The following is a 17,861-nucleotide window of genomic DNA, read 5'->3' as shown; positions in this document are numbered from 1 at the left end:
ACTTCTTAGTTCTTATATAAATAGTGATAGTAATATTATTATATTATTATACTTGACATTTTTTCATTTAAAAAAATAACACACATTTTATGTCTTTTTTGAAAGTTACATTTATTTAATGGTATTTGATATTTATAAATTTTGAATTAACTTTTATTAAATTAAAATAAGTATGATAGTCCATACAGTGGAAAAATTATAAAATTAAAAATTAAAATAAAGAATACAAAATAATATTCCATAATAACATTTAACATAAAAATTACATAAGTTTAACATGTATGTAAACGAAACTTCATAACTAAACTAAAATATAGGTAAACAAAACTTCATAAATAAACTAAAGTAAAAAGGATTATATATCTCCACAGAGTTAGATTTATCCACTGAACATTACAACAACTTCAAAATGGGACAATGTTTCCAAAAAATAATTGAATTATATTTATCTCCTAGAGAGCATGTACGTCTAGTACATCACATGAAGATTTAATATATAGTGTAATACTTCCTTAAATATAATTTTATAATATCAATGTAAAATCAATAATATTAACTTAAAAGTAAAATTAAATACATTAAATTGAATAAATAAAAATGCATGTTTCTTTTCAGAAACGTGATTTCGGTGAATGACACATTAAATTAGACCACCACCTTTCTCATCAAAAGTAAACAAAAAAATATAATGTCTAATAATATAAAAATATTATTATGAATTTTTTTTCTAAATTAAAATAAAACTCATAAATATAAAAAAACAATACGAATCAACCGTTCTCAACAAATGTTACATTATAAAAAACAATCAAAACAAATATAAAAAATTACAGTAAATATCAGTTAAAAATAAAACAAATAAAATATAAATTGTTATGATTTATAGAAAGACAAAACATTACCCTCAAGGCTAACCAACATAATTCTTTTATATTTCAATTCATTTTCAAAGCTAACAAACATTTATTTCAATTCTTATATAAATAGTGTTAATAATATTATTAGATTATTATACTTGACCTTTCCTGTTTAAAAAAATAACACACATTTTATGTCTTTTTCAAAGTTCTTACATATTTATTTTATGGTATTTTACATTTATAAATTTTAAATTATTTTTTATTAAATTAAACAAATTATAATAGTTCATACAGTGTAAAAATTATAAAGTAACAAATTGAAATAAAAAAAATACAAAATAACATGTCATAATAACATTTAACATGAAATTACATAACTTTAGGTAAACAAAACTTCAAAACTAAACTAAACATAATTAATTTTCTCCTGTAGAGATTACAACAATTACAACATGTTGCCAAAAAACAATAGATTAAAGATAACCCATCATTTTAAAGATCTACTGTGTATCTTTCTCATTATGTGTTGTATACTCAGGTTAAATATTTATGTTATAATTAAATTAGACCATATGTTACCTGATGTGTAAGTCTAGCTGAGATGTCAAGTAGCATAGTGATGTTTAACATGAAATTTTTTATAAAAAAAATAAAAAAATTAAATTAGACAATATTCCAATGTTAGAGATGAATTTAAATTTCTATATTGTTAATATGCTTAAATTAAATAAACTTCAAAAATAAAATAAAATTAAACACATAACATGTAAGGAAATGAAACAAAACTTGTAATATTAAAATAAGCAGAACATTGTCCTTAACAAATATATTAAAATTTGAATTATTTAAGAATTTTATTGATTTTCGATTTTTATTTAAGAATGATATTATAAATTTTTAGATTTTTTTATTTCAGATTTTGAATAATTTAAAAATTTAATTTATTTTATATTTTCATTTAAGTTGAACATTAAATTATTTAGATTTGGTATTTATTTTAGATTATTATTTAAGTAGGAATGTTAAAAAATTATGGATTTATATTTATTTAATATTTTTTAAATTAAAATAAAAGTAATTTAAGATTTTTATTTATTTAAAATGTTGAAAAACTTATAAATTTTATTTATCTAAAATTTTATTTATTATACAATTATGCCAATATGGATTAACAGATTATTATTTTATTATTACTATTATTAATATATATTTATTATTATTATTATTGTTATTTTTTATTTTACACTGCACTGTAATTAACCTATCCTATACTTATAGCTTTATTTACAATTTTTTTGAATACCAATACACATATATACTCATATACATAAACATTACACATACCAATACACGTCATAACCATAACAATAACAATGGTCATTTCAATCAATTTCAATTCAAATGTCCATTCATACCCTGCTTATTTAATATTTCATATTTAATTTAATATTTAATCTAATTGATTTTAATTATTTAATTTATTTAATTCTTTAATATTTATATTTAAATTTATCTTTATATCTTGATATTTATTTATTTCTTTTATATCTTTATCTTTATATTTAATATTTATTTAATTTAAAATTTATTTGTTTCTTTTATTTATTATTATATGATTGTGCAAAATTCTTTTATTTATTATACGATTGTGTAGGATAGTATGTAGTAAGAGATTATTATTTTTATTATTACTATTATTAATATTTTACTACTATTATTATTATTTTTATATAAAAAGATTTTATGTTAGACATCACTATTCTACTTGACATCTCAGCTAGACTAACACCTCAAGTAAAAATATTACTATAGTTGACATATTAATAATATTACTATTATACTTCATAACTAAACCAAAGTAAACGGAAGTAATTTTCTTTAGTGAAGATTGCAATAATTTTCAAATGTCCCATGTACTATTTAATTAAATGTTCCTAAAAAATAATAAAATTATATTCGTCTTTCAGCAACCAAGTACGTCCAGTACATTTATATGAGGGCTTAATATATCTTGTAGTACTTCCTGCAATATAATCTTATAATGTTAGTGTAAAATAAATAATATTAATTTAAAAGTAATATTAAATACATTAAATTTAATTGAATGAATAAAAATGTAGGTTTCTTTTTTATGAACTTTATTTCAGATTTTTATTTAAGTAAAACATTAAATCATTTAGATTTTATATTTATTTTACATTTTTATTTAAGTAGGGAATAAAATAAATTAGGATTTTTATTTATTTAAAAATTTGAAAAACTTAGAAATTTAATTAATTTAGATTTTTTAATTAATTTAGATTTTTAGTTAATAATGACATTAAATAATTTAGGATATGTATTTAGTTAAAATTAGAATAATTTAGAAATTTTATTGATTTTTGATTTTTATTTAAGAATTACATTATAAATTTTTAGATTTTTTTTATTTCAGATTTTGAATAATTTAGAAATTTTTTTTTTCCATATTCTTATTTAAGTAAAATTTAGATTTTGTATTTATTTTAGATTATTATTTCAGCAGGAATGTTAAAAAATTATGGATTTATATTTATTTAAGATTTTGAAAATTTTATAAATTTTACTCATTTAATATTTTTAAATTAAAAATAAAGTAATTTAAGATTTTGTATTTATTTAAAATTTTGAAAAACTTAAATTTTTTATTTATTTAAAATTTTATTTATTATACATGGTCTAAGATAGTATGTGCTAAGAGATTATTATTTTTATTATGATCATTATTAATATTGTTAATAATTTATTTTTATTTTATTATTACTATTGTTATTTTTTATTTTACACTGCACTGTAATTATTTTATCTATACCTATTGCTATAGCTTTATTTTACAATTTTTTCTAAATACCAATACACACTTATACACATAATACACATAAATATTACCCATACCAAGTCATTTCAATCAATTCTAATTCAAATATCCATTCATACCCTGCTTATTTAATATTTCATATTTAATTTAATATTTAATCTAATTGATTTTAATAATTTAATATTTATATTTAAATTTATTTTTATATCTTGATATTTAATATTTATTTATTTCTTTTAAATATTTATCTTTATATTTAATATTCATTTAATTTAAAATTTATTTGTTTCTTTTATTTATTATTATACGATTGTCCAAAAAATCTTAGAAAATCCTCCGCTATCAAAAATAAAAGGAAGCAAATGTTGACTATTGTAATTAAATTTGTTTCAATGGACAAAATCCTAAACGCATACATAAAAGGTTATACTATCAGTACTTTCAGAAATAGAAGAAAAATGAAGAAGTAATTACCTTAAACAACTATTAGAATCAAAAATTAATTATTACATTATTTTAACGTAAACATTAAATTATAATTTCATATTATTATAAGTATAATTTATGTACATGTATTTTAAAAATATAGATTATTAACATGTGTATTTCTATATTTTTTTATCACTATTTTATATCTCTATTTTTTTTACTACTATCATATATGTGTATTTTTATTTTTATTTTTTAAAGCCTAAATCCTAAACTAAAATAAATAATACACGAATTAATTTTATTATTTTTTTAATTCTATTCAAAAATTGATTTTTTAATGTGTTTATTTAATGAAATAATTACTTAATATTTAATGAAAAATGAATGCGACCCTAATATTTCTATAATTAGAACGAACTTCTATTTTATTATTATTGTATTGTACATATTAAAAATAATTACAATAATTTTTTTTATACATAAGTATAGATATAAATGTTATAAAATTATTATTAAATTATATACTTCGATAAAATTAATATTATGAGTATAAATAGTATAAGAATCAGAAAATAATTATTACATTATATTTTATTGTAAACCTTAAATTATAATTTCATATTATAATTTTATTTCCAAATTAAAACCAAACACACAACTTCAAACCAAAACAGAACGAAACTTAAAATAATAAAAGAAGACATTGTCTTAGCAAAAATATATTGCCAAATTACATTTAAAAAAAAAAAACTAAAATTCTTGAGTATTACAACACTAACAATACCCTAATATTATTAGGGATTACCCCAGCGTCAAAGATCAACTTATCACCTTTGTGAAATGCATGAATTTGACAGAACTCTCTCCATCCATATCTGAATTTTACCGAAGACTTCGGAGGTGCTCTTATGAGAACTTTGTAATTTACTTCACTTTTATGAAGACATGATGTGTGGTTGTAGTTTGACATAGTAGAAGAACACACCAAAATAAGAGAATGGTTAGAATGTAAAAGACCAGAGAAAAAAAATAAAAGAATGGTATTAATAATGATATTGGAATTGCGAATGAAGTCTGCACAGTCAAGTCAAAATCTACTTCAGACAGTCAAATCTACTTCAGACGTCATGAGAATATATGAATTAGAAAGGTAATTAATGATCTTGGAATTGTAAATTTCGAAAATCTGAAAAATTAAATATTTGAAGAGTAATGATAATAATATTGGAATTGGAAATAAGTGTGCGGTAGAAGTAAAAAAAGAATATATGAATCAGAAAGATAATTAATGATCTTGGAATTGTAAATTTTGCAAAAAATGAAAGAATAAATAATAATAAATAATAATAATAATAAAAATAATAATAAAATGAAAGCTAATAATACAAAAACACAATTACCTCTTAAACCTTTTCAAACTTGAATCAAAAGCACAAAACTGGATTGGAAACCTGCAAATGAAATGGTTGAAAAAAGTATGACATGAACAGAAGAACAAATGAGATGAAGAATTTAAAATATCAAAAGCAAGAAATAAATAGAAATAAAAAAATAAAATAAAAGCAAGAAACTTTGATAAAAGAGATGTCTAGAATGAGCAAGAATCTTGAACAAAAATACAAAAACAAAAAAACTGCAATAGAAAACACAAAAAACACTTAAGAAAAAAGAGATGTACAAAATGAAAGAATCTTGATCAGAAAATAAATAAAAAAACAGCATCAGAAAACACTTGAGAAAAAAAAAACAAGAAACTTTGATAAGAAAACCCTAGAAAAAGCGAAAATGTAACAAACAAAGAACAAAAAAATGATAAACACAGAAGAAATAATGGTAAAAGAGATGGAGAAAATCGGAAAAAAGAAGAAGATAAAAGCAAGAAACTTTGATCAGCAAAATCTATAAACTGCATCAGTTACGAAAACATGTAAGAAACCGAGAACAAAAAATGTAAAAAACAAACCATAAAATAGATCAAGAGAATCAGTCGAAAAGATAAAAGCAAGAAACTTTAATAGTACAAAAAAGTATAAAAACATAGTAGAAATGTGAGAATGAGATGAAGAAACGGTATAAAAGATCACCTCGTTCATGGAGTGCAAAATCAATCCATAAGAGGAGCTATATGTAGTCCAAAAAAGGTGTCACAATTCATCTGAAATCAAATTTGAATTTGAAGAAACATTACCCTTTTTGTGATTTATGATTCTTCTGCAAATTGTTCTGCAAACACATTTGCGGAAAAAGACCCCAATTTAAGCTTTGTTGAGAGAAGAACGAAACCCTAATCCTCGATTATGAAGATATTGCTTTTGGGCCAACTGTGAAGCAGTGAACCCTTCAGAAGTTCCGTATGAGTGACATAGTTGTCAAAATGGTGAAAATGAGTAAAGGAAAAGGAGAGAAGCAGAAGGGTTGTCATTAGGGTTTTAGAGAAAAGAGAGTTTCAGAGAGAGAATGGAGAAAACGAAATATGATAGAGAGAAGAGAATTGAATCAGAATGAGAGAGAAAAAAGTTACTTTTAAAAAGTGCTACGTGGCACGTTTTGGTTAGTCCAGGTATATTGTGTTGATAGGTGGAATTTTTTCTACTTTTGGTATTAAATGTTTTTTTTTTCTGAAATTTTGTGGAGAGGACACATGTTTAAACTTACCCTGAGAGTTCTCTCCATTTGTATTATGTATAGATTGAAAATAAATATTTATGTGCTAAAGTATGTTTGAGATTCTTTCGGGAGCATGAAGATATTTTTCATGACGGGTTCAAAAGAATTTGTTCCTTATTTTTATAGTCATAATAAAAATTTATACAATAAATTTGAGTTTTTAGAAAATTATTGTATTTATACCTTTTAAAACTGTGTTAGAATCGTGCTAAAATTTTCAAAAATTCAACAAATATTTTTTGAATTAAACACTTCACTAATAAGTGTCCTACGAGTGTCGACACTGATACGTGTGTCCGACATGGATACGTCATTTAAGAGAAGTGTTTCAGCCTCATAGACTATAACAGTGTTTTCTTTTCTTAAAATTTTGTATTTAGGAAATATATAAGATTCACTAATAAAGAGACTCACTCCTTTAATTAACAAGTTTATTCTTGTTTTGTGTGAAAATATAATTTAAATATTAAATAAAATTATAAGCTGTTTTTATTAGATTGGTATTGTTTTACAATTTTCAACCTAGGTTATTTTTTTTTAGATTTTATAAATTTACAGCACAATAATCAATGTAAGTATTACTATAAGAATTAAGTTTATATTTATGATGATCATAATTTCTGCACATTGATTAAAAAATGTAAGTAAAACTTAACTATTTTTTTTTTTTTACTTTTAGGATAAAAACTTTCAGAATTCAAAGAAAATATGTTTAAACTAAAAGAAGATGGGAAAAAAATAGTAAAAATTAATTAAAATAACTTTATTGAAAGAGACGGGGTTTTGTATGATTTTGGTATCTGCATTTTTAGTTGACATACATACAAGTGGGTTGAATGTTATGAGGCTTTCAACATGTTTGATAACCATTTTGCCATGATTTATTATGCGCGTTAGAAAAATCTGTTTTTCATGTGAGATGGATAAAAAGTGTAACGATTTAATGACAAGAGTTGGAATATTTTAAATGTTTATTTTTAGTTTTATTTTATTTTTTATTAATAAAAAAATTATAAAAGTTGAAACATTCTTTAAATATTTATTTTTAATGTTATTTCATTTTTTGGATATAAAAAATTTGGATGAGAAAGCAACATAGACAGGGTTTTACAAATGGCATGTTTTGGTTTTTTAGGTTTAGTGCTGTCGGTTCATTTCAGTTCTTAAATTGTTGTCACGGACGTGGGTGATCTTTTCTTCACTAATCAAGAATCTTTCTCATAGAAATTAGAATTCATTAATTTCATGTGGAAAATTATTTAGTAAGTAGTAAATTAATTATGACATAATAGGGCATCATTTTAAAAAAATATTTATTAATTAAGTGATAAAACCGGATATCTCTTAAGTGATTAATTTGTGTCCATAATTTTCACAAAATGAAATTATAAAGATTATAACGCGAAAAAATACACTAAAATATAAAATTTCTAAATATGAAAGCTAAAATGTAAAGTATAAACAAGTGTTTGAAGCTAATAATTAATTAAACTGATAAATTTTTATCCTTCCACTGTAAAAACACTAAAGTGATTTCCTCATGTTTTTGTTAAGTAATAACACTATGTTAAACATACACTTAACAATTTGGTTTAGATTAACAACTCTATGAATACTTATACAGATAAAGAAAAGTGAAATAAATTTAAATTAATTTTATACATAAACTAATTTGAATAGATAAACTTCTTTACAAATATTTTTTTAAAGAAACGAAAAAGAAAATGAATGTTATCTATAATTACAATTAACTTGTAAATGAGTTAAAAGTTATCATTTTACAAAAGCCAAGGATTTTTTCTATAAATTTATTTATGCAAAATTAATGTAGTTTATGGAAAAATATATTTAGTTTTTCCTCTTATTTTTTTTATTTTCTAAAAATATCCTCGAAAAATCTCAACCATTGATTATATTTTCTCTATCCTTTAGCTAGTGTGAAAATAATAAATCAAGACCTTTGCTGCTCAAAAAATTAGGCAGGGGAGGGCACATTTTTAGAATAGTTTCATTAGTCATCTTCTCATAAAGAGAAAAATATTTTAGTTTAAAAACTTTTGGAATTGTATATAATTTTTTATATAATGAATTTAAATATATATATATATATAAATAATAAACAATAAATTTATAATTAAATAATATTAAAATATTAAAATAATAATACTGAAAGTTATAATATAATTATATAAAAAATTATAGTTCTCAATGTATCATTATTTTTTATTTTTTTAAAAGAGAGAAAATTTGGGATAAAGACCACATGTTTAGACAGTAGAAAATGTTTGAAAAAGTTTGTGAGTGTGTGAAAGAGACAGAGGAAGAGGAAGAAGAAGGGAATTTTGAGAGTGCAGGTATGAGGAGAATCACATGTTACGCATAGAAGGTGGTTGTGCCACGTCGGTAACAGAGGAAGCACTGTCATTATAAATATTAATATTTTATTATGGGTTTAAGGTGTAGCAGTGTCAAAATATATCACTTTTTTTTTAATAGTTTTTTGACATATTTTGTTTTGTATTTTTGTTTTAATTTTCTTTGTATTCTCGGCTTACATTTTAACTCTTAACTTTCTGCATGGAGAGAATGATAATGACTATAAATACAAGCCCTTTAGAAGGTAGCAATAACAATTATTACATATTTCAAAGCTTCATCCATCGTATCATCTCCTTCATCTAAAAGAAAACAATGGGTGAGACAAACAGTGGTAGCAAAAGTAGCAGGTGGTGTCTGCAGGGGATGACAGCTCTGGTCACTGGTGGATCCAAAGGAATCGGGTTACTATCATATGTTCTTCTTTCTCCACAGTTTTCATTTCACTTTTTGTTTCTGAATATTTGAAACTTGCTACTGAAAAATACCTATTAATTTGTTAACTATCAATGAACAACAAAAGCTAGTGGAAAAAGTGCTTCATTTTTTGTGTTGATCTGTAATAATGTTTGTATCCATAAGCGTTAGTAAGAAGAAGAAGTACAAAATAAGTGGATATTGCATGAGAATTGTTTCTTGTTGTTAATTTCTCTGATGTATATTATCTGTTCTTCATCCTAGATATGCTATCGTGGAGGAGTTGGCTCAGCTGGGTGCAACGGTACACACTTGTGCTCGAAACGAAGCTGAACTCAATGATTCCTTAAACCAATGGACCACAAAAGGATACAGAGTAACTGGTTCGGTCTGTGACGTGGCCTCTCGTGTAAACAGACAAGAGCTCATAGCTAGAATCTCCTCTCAGTTCAATGGAAAACTCAATATCCTTGTAATGCCATCTTTTTTTTCACCATTTCTTACTTGAACTTGGCTAACTATGACAACAATGAGAACTAATTTGGGATCCAACTCGAAGGACTATAACATTCTCTTTCGTTAATTTTTGTGTATGAGTTTAGGTAAACAATGTGGGAACAAACATAAAGAAACAGACCCTGGATTTTACGGAGGAAGATTTCTCATTTCTGATCAACACAAATCTTGAATCTGCTTATCACATAAGCCAACTTGCACATCCTCTCCTAAAGGCTTCAGAGGCTGCAAGCATAGTTTTTATATCCTCCGTTGCTGGTGAGGTATCAGTAAATATAGGATCCATTTATGGTGCAACAAAAGGTAATTAACTGTTTCATCATTACATTTGAAGGGGAAGAGTTATAGAAGGAGTAGATGCTAATTCCATTGATGTAATTGGCATGCAGGAGCAATTAACCAACTGACTAGAAACCTGGCATGCGAGTGGGCCAAAGACAATATAAGGACTAACTGCGTTGGACCAGGACCAATCAAAACCCCTCTCGGAGACACGGTAATTTTCTACATTAGTGACTGGCATTATTCTGTGAAAAGAAGCAGGAACACACTTTTTATCATATCAGAAACTTTGACATGTGATTTTGACTAAATTTCATACGACACAACATATTCAGAAAGGAAAATGAACAACATTGGTTTCGCCAATGTAATTTCAAAATTCTCCATTTTTTTAAGTCATTTTTATAACTCCTTTCCTAGATATCTTATCATTGTTTTCTTGCAGGTCTTCAAAGATGCAAAAGTTCTGAATAGTTTCATTTCAAGAACCGCTCTTGGACGCCTTGGAGAGGCAGAGGAGGTGTCTTCGTTGGTGGCATTTTTGTGCTTGCCTGCAGCTTCTTACATTACAGGACAAACCATTTATGTTGATGGTGGCTTCATTGTGAACGCCCTTGTGTAAACCTTCCTTAGAAGCAAGCACTCGTATTAGTAGTTTTATATTATTGTTACTAAGAATAAATAGAGGGAAGTCCCTTTAGTTTTATTTTATTGTTACTAAGAATAAATAGGGGGAAGTCCCTTGGTTCAATCTATATGTCTTCTGGTTGCGTGAAACTATCAAATAGGAAACGTTGGTACATGAAGTCCACACCGATCCAAAATTCATAAAATTTATGAGACACGAATTTATATATTATATAATTATGAATTATATAAATTGACAATAAAAATTTATGTGATAAATATGTTTCAAATTATTTTTTAAACAGAAAAATGTTTTTCATGATTGGTTCACAATAATTTGTTTCTTATTTTTATAATTAGAATAACAATTAATACAATAAAATTTAATTTTTTTAAAAATTAATATATTTTTTATTTTTAAAATTGTGTTCCAATCGAAGCCAACACCATTTAAAAGAAGTGTTGAGCTTCATAGTTTGATACACTAAGTATTAAAACTAAAATTTTCTTACAATTATAAAATATTGTTATACTTTATAAAAATATCAGTTCAAAATAAAATATATCATCTTAAAATTCAAGATACGGAAGTAAAGCACTTTTTTTTTTCCTAAAACAGATTTTTTTTTATATTATAAGAAACGAGAAATCCAAATTATTGATTAGCTTTAAATTGGTAAATAAATAAAAGTAAATAGCATTTTCTGGGCGAAGCAATTAAATTAAAAACGTAGAAATTATTTTAGAAAATAAAAGAAGTTATCGAATGGTAGTGGTATAGTTTGGTCCTAATTTTGTGCGGGAGGAAATCTACATAAGAAATATGCCTGCTTGGTTTTGCAATTGGTTGTTGCCGGCTATTGCAAACCTAAGCCCTCGATTCCTGAGACCATTCTCAATTTCAAATCAATTTCCTCGGTTCCACCACCGCTTCACTTCTACTGGTAGGTTTTCCCTCCTCTTCTTTTCTGCAAAATCACATTTTCTTAGCTTCCATGTCTCAGAGTGTTGTCTTCTAAGGTAATTCAAGTTTCAGATTAACGCAAATTTTTCAGGTGTCAAAATACTCATTCCTCTCATTATGTAATTGGCGTTTGTGGATTTATGCCATCTGTGTTTATTTTATTTTGGTTGCACACTTGAAATTGAAGTAGTCTAATTCATCGTTGACCCGCAAATATGTCATTTTTATCTTATTGCTTCAGTTTGAAATGGTATAAAAATGTACAATTTATCTAATTGTGGCTGTTTCTACATAGGAATGTAATTTTGAATGCTCCTCCTGATGTTGTTGTTGGCAATCTAACAATAGACTGAGCCTTGGGGATGACTTTTTCTAAATGGTTTTCTTGTTTTGTTTAGGGTTTATAAGTACCCAGATTGCTGGAGCAAATGGAAAACGGGAAAGCCCCTATTGTGGGGGAAGAGAGGATAATGCAGGAAATTGATAGTCCCATTGCCTCTGAAACACTTGATGTTCTTCGTATGAAGGCAGAGTTATCTTGCAGTTCTGGCTGTACTTTTTCTGGACATGAAAATAGTGTTGTGACATCAAACGAGTCTTCAAAGTCGGCAAAGAAGCTTTCTGGACTTATTGTTTTCTATGCTATTGTCATGGTTGTGGAACTTGTTGGTGGAATAAAAGCTCACAGCCTAGCTGTCATCAGTGATGCAGCACACTTGCTTTCTGATATTACAGGATTCTCTATCTCTCTTTTTGCAGTGTGGGCTTCAGGTTGGGAGGCAACACCACATCAATCTTTCGGATACAGTCGTCTCGAGGTTTTGGGGGCTCTTATATCTGTGCAGTTAATTTGGTTGATAGCTGGTTATTTGATATATGAAACAATTGGTAGAATTCTTGTACAAAATACCAGTGTGAATGGAAAGCTCATGCTTGCAATTGCAACACTTGGGTTTGTTCTTAACTTTATCATGGTTGCATGGATTGGTCATGATCATGGTCATGGTCATCATGGTCATGGTCATAGTCATCATGATCATCATAGTCATGGTCATGGTCATCATCAATGCCAGACAGATCATGATGATGGGGATAAGGAGCTATCTATAATAAGTGATGAGGAGAATGTTACCCTGGTTTCAACTAGTCACAGAAATACTAATGTCTTGAACATAAATCTTCAGGGGGCGTATTTGCATGTCATGGCTGATATGATTCAATCTGTTGGAGTGATGATTGCTGGAGCCATAATATGGGCTGAACCTAAGTGGTTTATAGTTGACCTTGTGTGCACTCTTATATTCTCTGTTTTATCTTTAAGTACTACTCTGCCCATGCTTAGGAATATTTATGGCATTCTCATGGAAAGGACACCAAGTGAGATAGATATTAGCAAGTTGGGAAGTGGCATTAGAAATATCAAGGGAGTACGGGATGTTCATGACTTGCACGTTTGGGCTATAACTGTTGGAAAACTTGTTCTTTCTTGCCATGTAGTGGCTGAGCCTGGCATAAGTTCCATTGATTTACTAGGCGCTATTAAACATTACTGTGAAAAAACATATCAAATACAGCATGTAACCATACAAATTGAATAATGCTAAATTGTTTTCCTTTCCTTTACTAATGAATAATTGGCTGATGCATCGTCATAAAAATTCAAAAAATGGGATTTATTCTTTTATATCTTGACTTAAGAGTGAATTTGATATGCTAAAAGATTAAGACAGCACAAAAAATGTTTCATGTTTGATTTAAAATTGCTAAGCATAGGACAAGTTCAAATTTTGTTAATCAAAAGACTATTAAGCTCAACATCATCCAAAATTAAATAATTGTCAATTATTTTTTCCTCTCATTAATATCCCTCTTCTTTATACCAGTTGTGAAGAGTGGATGAACTCATCAATCTGTTCCTCAAATCTCTCATTCTACCCTTTCTTTCCCTATTCTCTTTACAGCAAAAACAAACACCATAACACTGATGTGGATGAATATGAAGAAATCACCATCATGCATTTAAAGCTGCACCACCGAGAGATGAGGATTTGCTTGCCTGATGTCAAGTTGGGGCCAGACTAGCCTTCCTCGGGTGGATTGGTCAACTTAGTGAAAGGTTCAAACACTAGTTGGGTAAGCATGAGAATGGTTTTGAGCATGGAATATCAATAGGAGGGAGATGTACTAGTCATTGGTAATCAAGTATGTTGTGAAAAGTGTAATGGTTACAAGTTTAACATAAACAATGATCAAAACAATCTTACGGAAATGATGAATTTCTTACAATGGAACATGAGCTATTAGGACAATAGCAAGCATAGAGAAATTGAAAAATTGTCATAAAAGGAAATCTGTAACAGAACAATCAAGGGAGAGAATTCAAAATCATTCCATTCATGTCTTCTCTCTTCTTAACCGATAGAATATATATTAGATCCTAGGCCAATCAAAATCCTCTATTGTAGAGTTAGTTATGTGGATTCTCATGTCTTTCCTCACATCCTTATCATTGGGATTAAATGCCATGTGTCCTTCCTTGCCTGCAATTGCTTCTTTATTCCTCTTGTTTCCTCATTCTTTAAATTGTTTAAGTTGCTTTTGTTAAAATTCCTCCTCCATTAATATCAACCTTGTCTTTGAAGTTGAGATTTCGATAAGCCTCTTGTAAATCTAAGTGATCTTCCCAAGTTGCATTATATGCATCTAAACCTTCCATTGAACCACATCTGTTGGAATTTGTTGTTATCCTCTCAATATGACTCGAGATTGCAATATAGAAACATGTTGAGTGATAGGTTGCAAATAAGTTAAAGGTTTTAGTGATAGGTAATGGAACATATGGTTGAGAGTGACCCCTTTACAAGACTTCAAATAAGAACAATGAAATACTTCATGAAATCTACTAGTTTCTGCTAAAACAAATTTATAAGCAACATGTCCAATCCTTTCAATTACGAGAAAGGGACCAAAATAGCTCAAATTAAGTTTTGTATTCTTCCTAAGAGCAACTAACGTTGTTTGTAGGTTTTCAATTTCACCAAAACCATGACATTGGTCTTCAACTCCAATATTTTCCTTTTCTTTTCAACATTTGTTAAGTTTCTTTTCTTTTCATTGCATGCGTAAACGGTGCATGATAGTTGTGGTTTGGCGTTGCATGTGTGAAAAATCAAATGAATAAAATGAATGGTAGCATGGTAACTTCTCATGTATGATGTGTTTTCCCTTCAATACTCTCTCATTTCTCTTCATTCCTCACATGAACCACTAGCCCCTTCACTTTCTTACAATCTCCTCCCTCACCTATATGCAACTATGGAACCAAACAGAGGTAGCACTCAACATCCGTCGTCGACAAGAGTACCACCCCAGATCCAAACACTGTGTAAGTATTCTTGAACTGAAGTAAGATCACTACGATTAAAAGTTTACTTGACCAGAATAGATGGTCTTTGTCCCATAGACAATCTTAATTGGAGTCATCTCAATGCTATGATGATAAGAAGTGTTAACCCAATACTTTGTCCAAGGCAACAACTTTGTCTTTGACCAGAATAGAATGGTCTTTGTCCCATAGACAATCTTAATTGGAGTCATGTCACTGCTATGATGATAAGAAGTGTTAACCCAATACTTTGTCCAAGGCAACAACTTTGTCCAGCCTTTTGGAGAATTATAAGTAAAACATCTTACGTACATTTATAAACACGTATTCAAGGCTTTATATGCGATCTTGGTTGCATGCAGTGCTCATGTTCAAAGAAGTGTCACTTAATTTGAACAGTTAAAATTGGCTAGTATACACCCTATCCCTATCATATATGATAATGTTAAGTATCCCATGTAGTCTCACCACAATTTTCATGAAAACCTTTGCTACTAGTTTGTTGGCATAGTCAATTTTTAAAGCAGAAAAATGAACATACTTTGATAGCTTATCAATAACCACAAGTATCATAATGAAATCATTAGAAGCGAGAAGACTAGTAATGAAATCCATTTCTAAATCTTCTCAAATCCTCAGGAATTGGTAATGGTTGTACTAGCCCAACAAGAAGGATGGTAACATTTGCCTATTGACCAACAAAGTAAGTCTACGCAAACTTCTTAATACCTTTTTGAATATCCTTCTAATGAAATTGAGCAAGATTGTAGCCAATGTTTTTCTAAAACCAGCATAACCTCCTATCAATGAACTATAAACCCCTAAAGAGAGTCAAATAATTTCAACTATAGACAGAGAAAACCATATTTAATCTCTATAAATAATACTATGAAAATGGTGAATTTCTTATATTAAAATGTAAGTTACTAGAATAATAGCAAACACATAAAAATTACATAACTGTGGAAACAAGAAAGCTACGAATAAAAGAAGATTCATAAATATTCCAATCAATCATTCCCCGACATAATTTATATTAGATCTTAACAGTACTGTTAGGACTAAGAGGTATAACCGAAAAAATACATCGAGAGGTTATAACGAAAACTATATATATATAAAGAATAATAAATATATATATATATATATATATATATATATAATCACCGTAGCAAGATCCAAATTAGTAAAAGCCCAAATTAATGGGTGTGTTTAAAATAATAAGTGGTGCAGAAAGAAAGACCCAAATAAGGTATAAGCCCAATAAGAAACCTTATAAATAGAGGATCAATCCAAGAGGTAAGTAAAAGTGAATTTTATCTGATGAATACATAAACTATTTCTGATTTTGGCATTGGACCGCCTTGTAGGTACACACACCCAACCGTGAGAAGAGAAGCCGAAAGCCCAACTTGGAGAGCCCAACCATGAGAAGAGAAGCCGAAAGTCCAACCGTGAGAAGAGAAGCCAAGAGCTCAACCTAGATAGGAGAAGCCGAAAGCCCAGTCTGGATCAACCTGTGAAGATTGTGTTGTTAGCTTGAACAAGAGTCCTCGACCCCTTTGCAAGAACACTAACCAATAAAAATTCTTCGGCCTAAAGTTAATTGTGTGAATTATAACACATTTTCTCATGTTCTTATCATTAAGATCAATTATCATGCCCTTCCTTCATTACACTAGCAATTGTCTCTCTTTTATCCCTCTAATTTTCTTATTTTTTTAATTATCCAAGTTGTATTTGTTACATAAAGTTATACACATCAAATATATATCACAAGGCAACATTTATCGCGAGGGGGACAAACACATTTTTTGAGTGGAGTCATAAAATATTATTATATATAAACTTATTACGAGTTAAAAAAATTAGAGGAGTGTCCATGAAATCTCAGTGTTACTAATATTCCAACTACGTGTTTTGTTCAACTACGTATGCTGATATCTTTTTTGTAAAAACCACTAATATGCTGATCTTTTTTTTGTCCAACTACGTATTTTGCAAGAAATTAGACTGTTACAAGAATTTAAGATTTTTTTTTTTACATGAATGAATTGTCTTATGTAAGTGCATTATTCTTAACCCTTATATTCACTCATCCGCTAACTAATATATTAATATGAAGATTAGAATGTGAAAATTTGAAATAAAATAACAAAACAGTTGTATTAAGGTCAAATTATAGTGTAAACACAAACAATGTACTGAACATAAAATTTTGTAGTAAATTTTGTATTGCTGTACCCAACACTGCAGTTTGTCAAACAGAATACACAACCAAACTGCTCGCGCTGTACACGAACCTCAAGTGTCCCTAAATTTGCAATAATGTAGATGTTTTAAGGTCATACTGCCCATTTAATTATTACAAGATGTTATTCCCTAATCAAAATTAAATTTTTATCTTAGTAATGCATGCCAATTTCCCACACCAACCTTTACAACGTGAGTTACCAATGTGAAACTTTAGTTTTTCATTAGAAAAAAAAAAAAAAAACA

At 27.5% G+C, this 17,861-nt stretch overlaps 2 protein-coding genes across 3 annotated transcripts; both read left to right on the top strand.

Annotated features, from left to right (window-relative positions):
- Window positions 1-9,381: 9,381 nt before the first annotated feature.
- On the top strand, window positions 9,382-11,137 carry LOC137807357 (tropinone reductase homolog At5g06060). Its single transcript, XM_068608004.2, has 5 exons — window positions 9,382-9,575; window positions 9,853-10,060; window positions 10,191-10,407; window positions 10,494-10,600; window positions 10,832-11,137. The coding sequence occupies exons 1-5, from the start codon at window positions 9,487-9,489 to the stop codon at window positions 11,006-11,008; spliced, it is 798 nt and encodes a 265-aa protein (XP_068464105.2). The 5' UTR covers window positions 9,382-9,486; the 3' UTR covers window positions 11,009-11,137.
- A 679-nt stretch (window positions 11,138-11,816) lies between these two features.
- On the top strand, window positions 11,817-13,604 carry LOC137807169 (metal tolerance protein B). Of its 2 annotated transcripts, none has more exons than XM_068607685.2 (2): window positions 11,817-11,957; window positions 12,376-13,604. In XM_068607685.2, exon 2 carries the CDS (start codon window positions 12,406-12,408, stop codon window positions 13,573-13,575), a length of 1,170 nt encoding a protein of 389 aa, XP_068463786.2. In that variant the 5' UTR covers window positions 11,817-11,957; window positions 12,376-12,405; the 3' UTR covers window positions 13,576-13,604. The 2 variants fall into 2 exon arrangements, with proteins under 2 accessions (XP_068463786.2, XP_068463863.2); XM_068607762.2 differs by having other exon boundaries at window positions 11,859-12,033.
- Window positions 13,605-17,861: the final 4,257 nt, after the last annotated feature.

Source organism: Phaseolus vulgaris, chromosome 11 (genome assembly GCF_051622355.1).
Source record: "Phaseolus vulgaris cultivar YP4 chromosome 11, ASM5162235v1, whole genome shotgun sequence".
NCBI classification, from domain to species: domain Eukaryota; kingdom Viridiplantae; phylum Streptophyta; class Magnoliopsida; order Fabales; family Fabaceae; genus Phaseolus; species Phaseolus vulgaris.
The sequence above is the reverse complement of the archived record's forward strand: the minus strand, read 5'-3'. Positions and strand labels throughout refer to the sequence as shown.

Bases quoted from the DNA above. Each gene is read 5' to 3' on its own strand.
- LOC137807169 (XM_068607685.2), top strand. From the start codon at position 12,406: ATGGAAAACGGGAAAGCCCCTATTGTGGGGGAAGAGAGGATAATGCAG.
- LOC137807357 (XM_068608004.2), top strand. From the start codon at position 9,487: ATGGGTGAGACAAACAGTGGTAGCAAAAGTAGCAGGTGGTGTCTGCAG. The intron at 9,576-9,852 runs GTTACTATCATA...TCTTCATCCTAG, and splicing joins GGTGGATCCAAAGGAATCGG to ATATGCTATCGTGGAGGAGT. The intron at 10,408-10,493 runs GTAATTAACTGT...ATTGGCATGCAG, and splicing joins CATTTATGGTGCAACAAAAG to GAGCAATTAACCAACTGACT.